Raw genomic sequence first — 18079 nt, forward strand, 5'->3', positions numbered from 1 at the left:
TGAAAGATTGTGGTTTCAGTTTCTGAACTGGGGAAAGTTTTGTTGGGTGCTCCCTCCAAGAGCAGAGACTGAGGTTTGCTGGCCATTGCTGGAGAAGCAAAGAAGAACTTGTAAGTAATGTGTTTCTGTGGACACGAAATCATAGTACCACAGCGGCTGAATGACCATGGGAGACGTATATACAACAGCTTGGAGAAGATGTTGGATGCCAAATTGAAGACCTAAAATCACTAATGGGAGATCGGGAGGGATGGAGAGGGGTAGTCAGGTTGGCCCAGGCAATCGGACTGACTGGATGATGCCTTGATAAAAGAAGTAGAATGTTATGTTATTGAGTAAAACACTTCATTTCATGTTACTCCAGTCCACTCAGCTGGCAAAAAGGAGTTATCCTGTGACAGACCAGCGTCCCATTCAGGTGGGGAATGTATACGCCATGGAAACTGGCCCTATGAGCCTGTATGACTTGGCAAAGAACTTTGATTGATCAACTGATAGTAAGGATTAATAATATTTATATTCGGTCAAGTCAGTCTCTTGATATTCTCAGTTTTGCCTGTGAGTACAGAGGATCTTCAGGCAAGTTATATATATTGTTGTGTTTCGGGATGGACATTTTTTTCTTTCTGCCAAATAAACACATGTGCTATATATTCATTCTTCATTCCTTCATTATTGTTCTTATTTTAACTCATGTTCATTGTTTGGAAATTTTTTTGTCACACATCTGTGACCTCTTCAGTGACACTCTCTGTCCTCGTGTGTGCTCCTGCTCCACTTAGTCCATGAGAATGGATGCGCATGCACACACATGACCATCCAAAACTACACCAATACCTGTTTCAACACACAGTTTCACATCAAGAATCTTGCAACATAAATTCATAAATGTATATCATCATCATTTAACGTCCGTTTCCCATGCTAGCATGGGTTGGACAGTTCGACTGTGGTCTGGGAAGCCAGGAGGCTGCACCAGGCTCCAGTCTGATCTGACAGTGTTTCTACAGCTGGATGCCCTTCCTAACACCAACTACACCATGAGTGTAGTGGGTACATTTTACGTGCCACTGGCACAGGTGTCAGAGGAGGCTGGCAGCAGCCACGATTGGTTGGTGCTTTTTACGTGCCACTGGCACGAAAGCCAGTCAATGCAGCGCTGGCATCGGCCACGTTCGGATGGTGCTTTATATATATGAGGCCTAGCGAACCATGCATGTACTCCCATTTCAGCATTTCATCTGCTAATTACTCCGGCACGCAGGAGCTATTCGGATAGAATGGGGCATGCCAACGCTAGGCCGAAACAGCTGTAAGTTTCTGTACACTCTCAAATTCCTAATGTACTTTATATTTGTAAACCTGATTGTTAACATAACATGGTATGTCATAAGCATTTGTATATTGTGGTTTTTGTCATTTTAGTTACAAAATAAATTAATTAATTCAACGGAATACACTATCTGCAAGTCGATGGATACCGCATATTCTCCTCCATTTTCTAATTGCTATATATATATATATATATATATCATCATCATCATCATCATCGTTTAACATCCGCTTTCCATGTTAGCATGGGTTGGACGATTTGACTGAGGACTGGTGCAACCGGATGGCTACACCAGGCTCGTGTGTGTGTATGTATATATATATATATATATATATATATATATATATGTGTGTGTGTGTGTGTGTATGTATATATATATATATATATATATATATATATGTATGTATGTATATATATATATATATATATGTATGTGTATATATATATATATATATATATATATATATATATATGTGTGTGTGTGTATATATATATATATATATATATATATATATATATATAGTTCATATTCACAGAAAAAAAAAGACAGACAGGTGTATGAACAACAAGCGGGTGTATTAGTTTAACGTTTGGGAAAAATGGAAGTCTTTTATGTTTTGAGCCTAAGCTCTTCGACAGAAAGAAGTAAGAGGAAGTAAATAGAGATAGAATGAAAAAATGGAAAGAGAAAAAAATGTGCAGAGTTTAACGGTCAAACATGGCAAGATAACTGGAAAAAAAAAGAGGATGAATGAAAGGGAGATAATAGTAATAATTATTATTATTTCAAATGTCTGCCACAAGGAGAGCTTGGGGGAGGTGGGAATGAGTTGATTACATTGACCCTGAAAGGATGAAAGGCAAAGTCGACTTTGGCGGAATTTGAACTCAGAACGTAACAACGAGCGAAATACAGCTAAGCATTTCATCCAACATGCAAAAAGATTCTGCCAGCTCACTGCCTCAATAATAATAATAATATTAATAACAGTAACAGTGGCCCCAATGAACTAAGGTGCACAAGTGTGTGCGTATGTGAAAATGGTGTGTGTGAGAATGGGAGCTAGTGAGTATGTGTGAACGAGTGTGTGTGTGTGCAAGTGCTGGTTGCATTGAAAGAGCACTCAGTACTCTCTGTAAAGTGGTTAGTATTAGGAAGGGCATCCAGCTATAGATGGGGCCCAACACACACCTGGGGCTTGCTGGATCCAATATGACAAACCAATATTAAACGATGATGTATACATGTGTGAATGCATGTATATGTGTGCATATATATGCATGAGCGTGCGTGTGTGTGTGTGTGTGTGTACATTGATAAGTGATGAAGCTGTACAGAAAAATAAATTGAACTGGAAAAGTTATCAGATATGCCACCCCTGCGATATCAGGGTAGCTGGATTTATAGTGGCGCAGAATTGAGGTTGTCAGGTCTAAAATAAATACAGCATGGCTGTATGGTAAACAAGTTCACAATGCACATCATTTTGGTTCAATCCTATAGCATTCGGGTTTCTTTGTGGAATATATATCTTATTCACATTGTTCAGAATTAATCCTGTTCAGAATTAATCCAACTTCTCACACCATTGTAAGATTGGTGTGAGAAGTTGGATCTGGTCAGTTTTAACATAAAACAGGAAAATATTTGGGCCGTATATGGCCGGATTAAATGCTAAAGAGTTAAATGCCTATTGTAGACTCAGGTTAACAAATACTTGTAAATAGATAGAACACTATGAAAGTGTCTGGTGGTCTCTCTAAACCACTTTGCTGAAATGGAGCTTCCTGTGTTGAAGTGTGAAGAAGTCTAATGTTTCAACTGCATGGTCAGCTTTTACTATGAACAAGAGATGTCGTTGTATGAAATAACAAAGTTGGAGGTTTTAGGATCTGCCATCCATGAAATTCATTAAGAAGAAAGGTGAAACTAGGAGAACTGAAGACTAAAGAAGTGGGAGACCTTAGAACTTTCAAAAACTGAAGGTAAGTACAGTAATCCCTTGTCTATCGCAGGTGTTTAGTTCCAAAACCACCCTGCGATAGGTGAAAATCCGCGAAGTAGAAACAATACTGTACTGTATATTTTTTTAAATCATTTTTATAATTTGTATATATTTATTTTATTATAAATACAAAACAGAGGAATCGACATAAGCTTAAATAATAAACTGCAATAGGTGAACCATGATATGGTGAGGGATTACTCTATCTAAATCTGTCATAGGCAAACTGTAATCTACGGGACTTTCTAAATGATACGTCTAAAGAAAAATTACCTTGAATGTTTTTAAAAGCACAGCCCACCTGATAATGAGCCATGTCTCATGCAGCCAGCTTCTAAAGAAAGGTTGCCCATACCTGCTCTAAAGCTTTGAGGATTAGAAGCAATCTATTGCCAGCTCTCAAATCTGGCCCAACTTTCAGTACACAGATTCAACTTCAACTACCAGAAGGGGAATGGTAAAATAAGGTACTTATGCTTATGTAGCGAATCATGTCAACCTTATTTTTTTGCCCCTGTAGCTGCAGGCACAGTGTGTCACATTGAGAGGGGAGAGAACTCATATGGCAACATGCTTCACCTTCCGTATGCTAAAAGTTAAAAGAAACTGTATGTAAAAAAAGCTTATATAGACCTGAACATAGAAAGGATGGAGCACTGATGAAAAAGAGTCTGAAGACTTAGGTTTCAAGTAGAAATCGAAGACAATATACAAGAGAATATATTATCCTTGTTGCATTAACCTTGGTTGTTTGTCTGCCAATAGTGCTCCTAGCTCATCCCTTGTCTTTTTTATCCACACTTGGAAAATCAGTAAGCATGCATTTGATTGACAATAACCAAGGTGGTGAGATGGCAGAAATGTTAGCACGCCAGGCAAAATGCTTAGCTATGTTCTGAGTTCAAATTCTGCCGAGGTCGACTTTGCCTTTCATCCTTTCAGGGTCGATTTAAATAAGTACCAGTTACACATTGGGGTCGATATAATCAACTTAATCCATTTGTCTGTCCTTGTTCGTCCCCTCTGTGTGTAGCCCCTTGTGAGCAGTAAAGAAATAAGAAACATTAGCACGCTGGGCGAAATGCTTAGTGGTATTTCGTCTGTCTTTACTTCTGAGTTCAAATTCCATCGAGGTCGACTTTGCCTTTCATTCTTTTGGGGTCGATAAATCAAGTACCAGTTGTGTATGGAGTCGACCTAATTGACTGGCCCCGACCCTGAAAATTTTGGGCCTTGTGCCTAGAGTAGAAAAGAATAACCAGTTGGAGATTAACTGATTCAAGAGAGAGAGAGAGAGAGAGAGAGAGAGAGAGAGAGAGGGAGAGAGGGAGAGAGAGAGAGAGAGAGAGAGAGAGAGAGAGAGAGGGAGAGGGAGAGAGAGAGAGAGAGAAAGAGAGAGAGATAGAGAGGAATTGACTCAGTACTTGGCTGGTAGATTAGTTTATCAACCCTGGAAAGATGAAAGCCAAAGTTGAGCTCAGGATTTGAATTCAGACAACATGATGACCCTAACAAACACTGCAAGACATTCATCTGACATTAAAATGATTTGAGCAATCAACCATCTTATGTACATGTGTGTGTGTGTGTGTGTGTATGCGTTGTGTTCCTTAATGTCCAGTAAACTCAACAATTTGACAGCAATCAATGAAATAGTCCCAGACACTGGACAAGTACTGTGTTGCACATGACTGGCTGCATTGCCGCAGTCCAATGATCGAAATTGGTAAACGAACAAAAGGATATAAGAATGGTGCTTAACAATACAAAGCCTAACTCTCAAGAGTCTGCACAGCTCATCATTTAACCAGTTTATCGCACATTAATTATTTCACAGAAAAATTAGTTAACATATATCTTGAAATATTAATGATACTGGGCAATATTTCTTTACAGTATCCGGTTCAGTGAACATTACCAAAAATTGGCTGCTGGTCAAATTAAGAGCTTATACACTATCACAAATGTTTGTGATAGTGTATAAATATTCTGCAGATGTGGCTGTTGGGGTAAAGTAGCTTGCTTGCTGTCAACATGGTTATGGGTTCAGTCCCACTGTGTGGTGTGCATTGGAGCAAGAGTCTTTTACTATAGACTCATGCTGACCAAAACCTTGTGAGTGAATTTGGCAGATGGAAATTGTGAGAAAGCACACATTGTCAGTCTTCTATCGCTGTAGGACTTTCAGTCGATGGAATGACAAATGAGGCCATCATAAAGAGACATCTGTATGTCATTGGATTAGAGGGATAAACACCTGTACAACAGGAGTGAGTCCTGGGTGTGACCTTAACCCTTTAGCATTTAAAATGGTCATCTCTGGCTTCTCATACCTACCTGACAATGTCATTCTAAAAAAATAAACAATCACATCATTGAAACCTCAAATCTTTGAGATATTTTTGATCTTTTACTTGTTTCAGTCATTAAACTGCAGTCATGCTGGAGCACCGGGGTGAACCAGGGTAAAAATAAAATTCTTGGGGGTAACAAGGATTCATTGTACAGAAGTAAAATCATATAAAACTTGTTCCTTGTCCTTTTCTTCTGGCAATACTGCATCTGTCCAATGTAATGGGCATGTAAATAGATTCAATAAAAGTTGTATAGTGAAACTGTATACCCTTCCCAGTAAACAGTGGTAGGGGACAGCCATTATAAATAAACCAGTAGCCGGTTGTTGGGAGGTGGTCAAGAGTCAAAAAGTTGAGAGTTGACAGTTCTATTTGGTGTCTTGTGGAGCTATCAGTGATAGTAAGACAGAGGAAGTTAGTGTATTACTATTCCAGTATGAAGAGAGACAACAGTATCTGATAACTAGTAACTATTGTGGCTACTAGTGTTAAACAGCAACTGTAGTCACACATAACACCAGTGGGATAAACCCACTTTACAACAATAAACCTTTTGAATTCAAAGAATCTATGATTTTTTTTCCTTTCAAATCAAGCGGGTAACATCGGCGTAAATAAATATATTTTGGGGTAATTGGTTAAAAAATGCTCCAGCATGGCTGCAATCCAATGACTACAAAGTAGTAAAAGAAGATAATGTATATATCTTTTTCTACTCTAGGCACAAGCCCCAAAATTTTTGGGGAGGGGGCCAGTCAATTAGATCGACCCCAGTATGCAACTGGTACTTAATTTATCGACCCTGAAAGGATAATGTATATATCACATACATACATGGTTAGTCCATATTACTCCATAAGGGGCATTGGGCCGGTTTCCCAGCTACCCTGGCATATATATTCCACCCTACTAGATAGGATGCAGGTCTGTCACAGAATTATTCATTTTTACCAGCTGGGTGAACTGGAGCAACATGAAATAAAGTGTTTTGTTCAAGAAATTGAAACCATAATCTTATGATCAATGAGTCCAACATCCTAACCCCTAAGCTATATGCCTCCACATGCATACATACATACCAAGTTCAGTCTCACTGCATGGCACCTTGGGCAAGTGTTTTCTACTATAGCCTTGGGCCGACCAAAGCCTTGTGAGTGGATTTGGTGAATGGAAACTGAAAGAAGCCTGCTGTATATATATATATGTGTGTGTGTGTATGTATATGTTTGTGTGACTGTGTTTGTCCTCCCACCATCGCTTGACACCCGATGTTGGTGTGTTTATGTCCCCATAACTTAGTAGTTTGCCAAAAGAGACCGATAGAACAAGTACTAGGTTTACAAAGAATAAGTCTTGGGGTCGATTTGTTCGACTAAAGGCGGTGCTCCAGCATGGCTGCAGTCAAATGACTGAAACAAATAAAAGAATATACTGGCAGTGCTCCAGCATGGCTGAAACATGTAAAAGAATAAAAGATTACACAAACACACACACGAGGAGCACAAGGCTACATACACACCTATAAAATTACAACAACAGTACTGTATGACATGACTACGGACCTCATAACTTAAAAACGGAAATAAATACCAAAGCATGGGTCAGAGACCACTGTGTTTGACCTACGCACTTCCTGCAAGGATACAACAATACATTGTGTGTTTGTGAGTGTGTTAGAGATGGAGAAAAGATGGATAACTGCTAAGACATTATAGGTAAGTAAACAATTCTTGAGTTCCAATTGAACTCCAGACTCTGTTCCTCTTGTAGTCACTACTCCAAGGATGCAATTAAAAATCATTGTTAATTAATTGTATACTAATTAATTGAAGTAAAACAATGAAACTATATCAATTGCTGTGAATCAACAAGGAACCCCTTTCCTCTATGTTGTCACTTGATCTGCTAGAAGTAGCAGCCAAATCTTTCTCATTTCACAGTCTGTTAGCTTCAATAAAAAACATGAATTGATGCTGTGCTGAAAGCCCACAAAAAAAAAAAAACATGATGGTCACAGATGGAATGGCTTTGATCATACATCTGCTTGATTAGAGTTTAATTGGACTAAACATGTATAGCTTAGAGTAGAATAATATTCTTTTCTACTCTAGGCACAAGGCCTGAAATTTTGGGGGAGGGGGCCAGTCAATTAGATCAACTCCAGCATGCAACTGGTACTTAATTTGTCAACCCCGAAAGGATGAAAGGCAAAGCTGACCTCAGCGGAATTTGAACTCAGAACGTAAAGTCTGATGACATACCGCTAAGCATTTCGCCCAGCGTGCTAACGGTTCTGCCAGCTCGCCGCCTTAGGGTAGAATAATATTATTTGTCTTCTCAATAACACAGGGTACTAACAGACAAGAAAAAAAAGAAACATTATTCTTAGTCCACCCGACCTACTCCAATGGAAAGAAGAAAGCCTGCATCTTTTAGCAAAATATAAAAACTGAAGTGTACTTGAACCAGAATATCTTGTTGAATAAACAATAAAATTGGATGGAAATTATAAAAATATATCATCAATACTTCTGGATTTCACACACACACAGCATGTACCTACTGATAATACACACATAGGTCCACACGTAAGCACTCATGTTAGAATACGTACGTGAAAGCATGTAGCTCAGTGGTTAGGGTATTTGGCCTATGATCATAAGGTTGTGAGTTTGATTCCCAGCGGTGTACCATGTCCTTGAGCAAGACACTTTATTTCACGTTGCTCCAGTCGATTCAGCTGGCAAACATGAGTTGTACCTGTAAGTCACAAGGGCCAGCCTTGTCACTTTCTGTGTGATGCTGAATCTCCCTGAGAACTACATTAAGGGTACATGTGTCTGTGGAGTACTCAGCCACTTGTATGTTAATTTCACAAGCAGGCTGGTCCATGGATTGGATCAACTGGAATCCTCGTTGTGGATACTGATGGAGTGCCAGTTTATGATACATATACACATAGACTCTGTAGTTAAGAAGCTCGCTTTGCAATCATATGATTGCTGGTTCAATCCCACAGCGCAGCACCTTACGCAAGTGTCTTCTAAAGCCCCTGGTTAACTAATGCCTTGTGAATAAATTTAATTGATGGAAACTGTGAAAAAAACTGATCATATATGTATATATCAATCATTAATTCTGGTTAGGAAAGGTGGGGGAGATAATTCTGAAGTTCAAATTAACTGAAATTGTATGTGGGTATGGAGTGGTGACAACTGTGTCTGATCTTTGGTAGAGAGACAACTCTAGTCATGTTTCTGTCTTATTAGATCTCCTTGGTATAGTTTTTAGTCCCAGGTTTGATTCATTTGACTAAAAATTGTTCAAGGCCATGCCCCAGCATGGCTGCAGTCCAATGATTGAAACAAGTAAAAGATAAATGATGACAGATTTAGTATTTTGTCTAAAAGCAATATTTAATTAGTTTTAGATACTGAAAGAGCTCGAAAACTGATAAAATTGAATTATGTCTTGGACCAACCAAGTACTAAGCGATGTACAACTAAAACTTTGTGACTGCTTGCTTGATTACAATTTAATACAGCCAAACTGAAGCATAATGGGAAAATACTGTCAAAGCAAGCAACCCCTGAAATGTGAATACAAACAGAATAAAACAAGTTTTGGGTAAACGGGACCACAGATTCCTGAGATAAGGGGTTTTTTGGGGGTTTGTTTCTACAAATTTAAGTGGTGAAACCTGGAGATATTGCCCTTTACTGTGAGCACCTATATAAATATTCTGAAAGTAAGGTACCATTGAAATCTGAATACAAATGGAATAAAACAAGTTTCGCGTAAATCGGGCCACAAGTTTCTGAGATACGCAGTTTTTTTGGGGCACCTTGAACTATTGGTGACCCAACAGGTCACAGGTAGTCTAGTCATAAATAAAATTCAATGACCTTAAATAAATAAAAAAATATAGGGAGCATTGTTTCAGATTAAAAAAAAAGACCTTTAATAATGATCAAAACAAAGAATGGTTTGGTTTCACTTTGGTCAGGCATGGCTGTCTTAAACAATATTATAGCTCCACCCCTACCGCAGGGCAAAGCAATATATTGGGGACCTGTAGTATCTATTTATCGACAACCACTCTGCTAGTTGGTTGGGGTTAGGAAGGGCATCCAGCTGTAAAAATCATGCCAAAACAGACACAGAAGCCTGGTGCAGTTTTCTACCTGGCTAGCACCTGTCAAACCGTCTAACCCATGCCAGCATAGAAGGTAGACGTTAAACGATGATGAACAAACCACAATATAAATAGATTAACATTGGTACCCTTAGGACCGTGAAACCACCAGGTGGTTGATTAACATACTCTGTGTCTTAAAACAGCATTACAGTGTCTATTTCTTTTTTAACTCAAATAAATAGCTAAGTGCCTATACATACATATACACACACATACATACATATCTATCTATAAATGTGGCTGTGTGGTAAGAAGTCTGGTTCCCAACCATATGGTTTTGAGTTCAGTCCCACAGAGTGACACCTTGGGCAAGTGTCTTCTACTATACACTGGGGTCGACTAAAGCCTTTGTGTGAGGATTTGGCAGCCGGAAACTGTGTAGAAGCTCATTGTAAATGCATATATCTGTGTGTGTATGTGTGTGTCCGTCCCTATCACCACTTGATAACCGGTGCTGGTTTGTTTACGTCACTATAGCCTTGCAGTTCGGCAAGAGAGACCGATAGAATAAGTACCAGGTTGAAAAACAAACGACAAACAAAACGAACAAGTCCTGAGGTCAATTTGCTTGACTAAAACCCTTCAAGGCAGTGCCCCAGCATGACCGGAAGCTTGCTTCCCAACCACATGGTTCCGGGTTCTGTCCTAGTGCGTGACACCTTCGGCAAGTGTATTCTACTATATCCATGGGCTGACCAAAGCCTTGTGAGTGGATTTAATAGGCGGAACCTGAAAGAAGTTCATTGTGTGTGTGTGTGTGTGTGTGTGTGTGTACTTGTCCCCAACCACCCTTGACAACGGTGTTGGTGTGTTTACGTCGCCATAACATAGTTCGACAAAAGAAATCGATAGAATAAGTAACAGGCTTAAAAAAGAAAACAAGTGCTGGGGTAGGTTCACTCGACTAAAACTTCAAGGCGGTGCCCCAGCATGGCCGCAGTCTAATGACCGAAACAATATATATATATATATATATATATATATATATATATATATATAAAGCCACCGACTTCTAAAGCAAAGAATCTTGCTTCGTGTTCAAACGGAAACTAAATTTGACATTTAAAAAACAATCCCAGCCCGCGATTTCCGTTAGAACTAATTACTTTTTGGAAACTTCATAACTTCGTCTAGAAACAAACTTACAGCGACTCCCACCAAAGATGGGAGAAGAGATTGATATAAAAACAGTTCACAGTAACGATGTCCAGCATCAATCACATAATTAGCGAAGTTAATTGATGAATTAATTAACACCCTAAATGTAACGATTCCAACATGAAAACGAAACCAGTTCCCCACCCACCTTTCTGGTTTAAACTAAGAAGCATGAAGAGACACTTGGCAGAGTAACCAGATCTTTTAAGTTCTGGTCCCAACTTTGGTATTTTTGTGATTGTTTTCTTCCAATTCGATAGAATAAACAAATAAACTGACATCTTTTTTTCTTCTTTATACCAAAGTCTTGGAGGAATGAAAGAGATACTTTCGAGAGCAATTCTAGACCTCGAAAGAATTTTAAGTTCGTGCGATCTGTGAGAAAGTTATATATAAGTATACATACATACACACACACACACACACACACACATATATATATATATATATATATATATATATATATATATATATATATATATATATATATATATATATATATATATATATGTATATGTATATATATAGAATGAGAGGGAGAGAGAGAGTTGTGCATGTGTGTGTGTTTGTCTACATGTTACATATAGAGCTTGGCTTTTTAAAAATATGCATGCAATACATAAATAAAGCTATGTATGTTTATAAATTTGTATGCGTAGAAGTACACACACACACACACATAAAATCATGTTTTCTTGTGTGTATATAAAAATATACGTTATATAAAGTTTGATGTATGTCGTATAAATGTATGTCATAAAGTGGTATAGCAGTGTGTGTGTGTGTGTAAAAGTGCACGTTATATATAAAGTTGTTGTATACATGTTTATATAGTTGTATATAATGTGAATATACATACCCTCCATTGAGCAGTGTTTGTAACGTGAGTAAAAACTATTTTTGCTACCCTCAGCATCAATATGAAATAGAAACTATTTAGTCAATTAATTGTCTGTTATTAAGTCTAACGATTCGGTTAATTAATTAACAATAGTCATTGATTAGCTTCAATCCTGCATAACTTTAAAATTTACTTTATAAATTTTGTTAATTATTATTAAATTCATGAAAATGTAGTTAATGAACCAACAACACACATTTGAGAAACACGAGACAACCAGAGTTACTACAAGGTTGTACAATAGGCTAGAAATAGCAGTCGATAGTAATATGAGCTGACCAGGGAGTTTCAACGTGGTTGCAAGCTCTGTTAGAAATAGCAGTCAAATTGCATTCAAAAATCACACACCGAAGTCTTTGGGCAATGTAGTACCAAATGTACAAAAAGATCTGGTGGTCACGGCTGGAATGCAGGATTGTCATGGAGAAGGGGGGGGGCCTTAAAAGCAACCCACTGTATTTATTCATGTATAAGCCGCATCCCTAATTTCGTGTTAAATTTTGGTACAATTTTTTTCTCCTTAGTTTTAGCGTTGTCCCGTGTATAAGTCGCACTCCAGTTATTTTAAAATCAAAATCAATGATAAGATTAGGATGGATAGATTACGCACGAGTCAATTCGGTGGTAATTAGCGGTTAATCACACCAAGATCTCCAAATTTCATATTTTCTAGTGAACACCAACCACAAAGTAATATATAGATAAATTCATTATCTTCGGTTTAAGAGGGTCTGCAAATGCCACGGACATGGTCTTTTACTTTAGACCCAGTAATTAAAAAGTTTTTTTTAAATATCGGGAATCGAAACTGGATCCCTAGACTGAGTGTCGATGTCTTCCATTCTAGTAAACGCCATGTCACATTGCCTTATTACACAAACAATGCGAATTCTTTAAAAATAGGCCAAACATACAATAAGCGGGAAGGCGCCGGTATTTTAACAAGTTCTTGTCTTCCCCAATAATAATAACAGATTAATGGATAAACTTTGAAGAGAAAATATGAGATCGGATAGGGATACAGGGAGGGAGTTTGTGTGGGGGAAATTATCGATCGCTCGATCTTTGGGAGTGATCGATGAAAGGCCAAAATTCCACGATGTTAAAGAGACACCTGGTATTCAAAGTATTGGGGGAATGGCATAAAGATGTATTAAATCACATCCCATTGATTTAATTAAAGGAAACAGTGGGCAATGCAGTTTCCTGATAAACGATAAGACGAGATGGTCGCGACCAGGACGCTTTTAATCATAGGTTTGCGCGATTACGACTGCTGACCCGAGGTTAAATTATCCAATTATGAATTTCACAATAACTGAGGCAGCTAATATTAGACATTTCAAAATTCTCTCTCTCATATATATATATATACATATATATATATGTATATATATATAAAATGATGGACTGCTCCGTAGCTATACGACGTAGTCACACTTACATTTATATATATATATGTATATGTATATCCTTATACTCTGTAGTCAGTAATTAATTAATACTGGGAAATAGAGAAAAATATAAAAAATACCAAATGCAAACTGACAAGTTAAATAAACATCCTTGAATAATTTCAAATATTTTTAGGATGAAAACGGAAATGAAAACGACAAGCAAAATATTTACCAAGAATTTGGCAACATTTTCTTCCCAATAATCACAGATAAGTCAACTTTCATTGTTATTGATTTTGTTTGCTGTGGCTGCTGTTGTTGTTATTGTCTCAAAGAAATGCCATTGTGCTTCCTATGTGTGTGTGTGTGTGTGTGTGTGTGTGTGTGTGTAAGTCCAAGGAAATGGTTTAAAAGAAATTCTTGTTGTTGTTATATAAAGAAGAAACAAAGAATTTGAATGTAACCGAAAGTTTGAAAATTGGAAATTTCATCTCCCGACATTCAAATAAATGTCAGTAAGATTAAGACAGCGGAGGAAGGAGGAAAGAAGAGATCCATTTGTCAGCCAGCTGCTGGTTCGAGAAAAAGAAAAAGAAAAAGAAAAAGAAAACACAAAACACTGTTTGTTGTTAATGTTGATGCTGTTGACTATGATGATGGTGATTGAATTCTGAAGTCACAGACTTATTTTGCAAAATAAAAAAATAAAAAATCACCACCGCCACCGCCACATGTGCGGGTCGTGAGTCATAAAACTATATGACAGCATGGCTTTTGTGTCTAAGGCATGACACACACACACACACGCGCAGATGGATATAACACATACACACACACGCACAGATGTATATGTATGTATATATATATATATATATATATATATATATATATATATACACACACGTATATATATATATATATATATATATATATATATATATATGTATGTATGTATATATTGGTGCCCAAATGAGACAGAACACAAAGGATCACAAAAGAAGTGGGGACGATGATGGTATAAAAGGGGTTAAGAAATTAGGGTATGATACGATGAGGAGGAGAGAGAGGGACACAGTGTTAATAATAATAAAGTTGTAGTATCCGCGTTTTGACAACAACAAACAAACAACTTGCTTAAAGATCCAGTTTAAAGAGATCGGATTCGTGATTAGAAACTTTACTGTTTCTTCTACGCGACAGTCACAGAGAGAGGGGGGAGGAAGGCACTGCACAATGTGAAATTCGAAGACATTCTTTCAACACAAGACTTGGAACCACAAACTAACAATGGCAATAGATAAAAATAAAACAAGATTTCTTAGGCAAAAAGAGTCTTGAGTGTTCGGTTCAACAAAACAATCGTAATTGTTTCAAAATTTGGGACAAGGTCAGTAATTTTCAAAGGAATGGATTAGTAGATTGTACTGACTCCAGTACTCGACTGGTACTTTATTTTATCGAATCAAAAGAATGAAAAGCAAAGTTTACCGCGGCGGGATTTGAATAACATCAACATTATCGACAATAATAATAGTATTAATAAACGCTTTCAAATGCTGTCACAAGGCCGGCAGATTTAGGGAGAGGGACTAAGTCGATTATATCGACGCCAGTGTTTAACTGGTACTTCATTTTATCGACCCCAAGAGGATGAAAGGCAAAGTCGACTTCGGCGGGATTTGAACTTAAGTATGTAAACAGCCGGAACAACAACAATAATTGTTTCTATTATAGGCACAAAGTTTGAAATTTGGGGGCGGGGATACGTCGATTATATCGACCCCAGCGCTTAACTGGTGCTTTATTTTACCGACCCCGAAAAGATAAGAAGCAAAGTCGACCTCGACAGGGTTTGAACTCAGATTTTAAATTTCAGCACGATATCCGTGACTTTGAAGGGAAAGGGTTAGTCGATTACATGGACCCCATATCCGGTGAGGACTAGGATACAAGGTGGGATTTTCCGAGGGAAAAAGAAGAAGAAAAAATATATGAGTTGATTCAATAATTTGAAAACTGGTGTGAAATGGATAAGTTGTTGTATCGATTGAAATAGTGCTGTTAGCAGTTACACAAGAAATTCTGTTTCAAAACCTTATTTTACCGATTCCCTACAATCCTTGTAAACGATTTAATCACAAAACAGGAAATAATTATTAAAATAAGAATCCGACGAATGTCCAAGAGTGTTTGAAAATCTTTCACACATGCTAACAGGAAACTCACACCACTTTACAGACACGCATATAACATATACCTACACACACATACTAACATACATATACACATACACATGTATACACACATATAACACATACAATATAATATCGACATACGTACGTAGGTATTCCACATATATATTACATACACACACGCACATACAAACTTATACTTTATATCGATCATTTCTCATTCACAGAAAAGTTTTCAAAACTTAATCATGAATAAACAGCTCGTTTGAGCACGCGTATACATACATACATACATACATACATATATGTACATATACACACACATACACGTGCGCTCGTGTATTTGTATATATGCAGCGAGTGAAAATAAAGGGGTATCTTACTCGTCGGGCTATAGGGATATAATCACAAAGGGGATCTTCATCTCTGTCATACTTCAGTTTAGTAATAATTTGTTCCATGGAAAAACTTGGAGACAATAACGATAGGTCGCTATTGCTGGTGTCGTTGTCGCCGGCGGCAGCGAGGCCCAACGGGGAACAATCCCAGTTAACAGCCTCGCTAGCCATCCTCCGCTTCTTGTCTGTCTTTTAAACAACAAATACTCGAATTGGCCCATCTAATAACAACATCAGAATAAGTACGAAAAGCAAACTGTAGGCTGCTGATGGTTGGATGGATGGATGGATGGTTGGCAAGTACCGCTTGCCAAAAAAATAGATGCAGGAGCGAAGTTTGAATAAACAAATAAGTTTTTATCTAATAACTACATCGACAGCAGCAGCATCAGTAATACTGGTGGTGACGGTCGGTGGGTGGGGGTACTACAGGAATTGTAGTAGTAGTAGTAGTAGTGGCGGGGGTGGGGGTGGTAACGGTTAAATTTTACTTCCTAAACGGCTCCTGGAACCGTTATTAGTTTGGTTCGTTGGTTGGATGATGATGGTGGTGGTGGTGGTGGCGGTAGAGGTGGTGAAGATGAAAATGATGGTGGTGGTGGTGGGAGGGGGGTGATGATGATGGTGGTTATGGAGATGAGGAAAATGATGGTGAGGGTGATGGTGATGATAATAGTGCTGATGGTGACGCTGATGATGATGGTTTATTTGATGCAGACGAAGTTAGGGAAGAAAAGAAAGAAAGAAAGTAATAAAAGAAAAGTGTGTGTGTGTAGACAGATAAATAGAGAGATAGACGGCGGCGATGGAATACGATGTCAGTTGCTAAAGAGAAGAAGTGAAAGGAAGAGAGAGAGAGAGAGGGTGTGGCGGCAATAACGGATAAAAAAGGTTTATAGTGTTTGGTTCGACGTAACGAAGAAAAAATAAATACAAAAAAAGAAACACAAGGAGGAGAAGGAAAGAATGTGTTATAGTGTGAGAGAGGGATAGATTGATAGTTGCGATTAAAGGGAGGGGGGTGTGATCTGTGAAGGAGGGATGCTACAGGAGGAGGAGGAGGAGAAAGTGATAACAGGAGAGGGGGGTGGTGTCTTTATAACAGTTGTTATTCATTGCTGTCTGTTGTCTTCTCTTTCGGCTTCGTCCTCCTCCCACCGTCACTTCTTATCTACAACTTCGGATTTTATTGAGATTATTATTATTATTATTGTTGTTGTTGTTGTTATTATTATTATTATCCACTCCTCAAAAGTCAGTTATGACTGTTTAATTAACACTAGAAGGTAATAAGAGAGAGAGAGAGGTGCAGACTGAGAGAAATAGAGAAACACACACACATAGAGAGAAAGTGGGGGAAGAGAAAGATAGACAACCAGAGACAGAAAGAGATACAGAAAGGAACAGAGAAAGACATAGACAGCGAGAGAGAGAGAGAGAGAGAAGAAAAAAAGAGAAACAGAGAGAAAAGGACAGAGGGACGGAGAGAAAGACAGAGAAAAGAGATTGAGAGAAGGACATAGAGAGACAGACAGAAAGAAAAGAATTGAGAGGGAAGAGAGAGAAAGACACAAAGAAAGAGACAGAGAATGGGGGAGAGAGAGAGAGAGAGATTGGTCCATTGTACGGAACAGTTTTCACTTTTAGCGGAAGATCTTTCTCAGTTTCAATGTGAAGGTTACAAACTATATTTTTTTTTAACGGCCAAGAACTTGAAATAAATTTTACACACACACACACAAAAGAATTCATTCAAACATCGCAGACGTCAAGAATTTGAAAACCATAAACAAAGTCCCATAAAAAATTTAGGAGTGGGAATACTTTTTTTTTTATCTCTTGGACATAGCTGTGTTGTTAAGAAGCTTGCTTTGCAACCACGCGGTTTCGAGTTCAATCTCATTGAGCGGAAATTTGGGCAAGTGTCTTCTACTATAGCCTGGGGTCGAGCACTGTCAATGAATTTGATAGACGGAAACTGTATGGAAGCCAGTCGTGTGTATGTGTATATATATATATATATATGCACATGTGGTGGTAAAGCTCGATTTGCAACCACATGGTTTCAAGTTCAGTCCCATTGCGAGGCACCTTGGGCAAGGTGCCTTCCGAGTGAATTTGGTTGACGAGAAACTGTGTGGA

At 38.1% G+C, this 18079-nt stretch overlaps 1 protein-coding gene across 12 annotated transcripts in view; it reads right to left on the reverse strand.

The window, feature by feature from the left end:
- LOC106867632 (uncharacterized) overlaps positions 1-18079 on the reverse strand; it is a 291771-nt gene that overhangs the window by 149961 nt on the left and 123731 nt on the right. Inside the window, exon 1 of one of the 12 annotated variants that reach the window (XM_089342994.1) lies at positions 15923-16652. The exons of 8 other annotated variants lie outside the window; for them this stretch is intronic. In XM_089342994.1, coding sequence (XP_089199120.1) covers positions 15923-16108 — 186 coding nt within the window. In that variant the 5' untranslated portion in view covers positions 16109-16652. Of the gene's footprint in view, positions 1-13579; positions 14060-15922; positions 16653-18079 lie in introns of those variants that run through there. 3 more of the 12 variants (XM_089342995.1, XM_089342999.1, XM_089343006.1) reach the window with 3 other exon arrangements.

The sequence above is a fragment of the Octopus bimaculoides genome, chromosome 26 (genome assembly GCF_046866305.1).
Source record: "Octopus bimaculoides isolate indiv1 chromosome 26, ASM4686630v1, whole genome shotgun sequence".
Taxonomy (NCBI): Eukaryota; Metazoa; Mollusca; class Cephalopoda; order Octopoda; family Octopodidae; genus Octopus; species Octopus bimaculoides.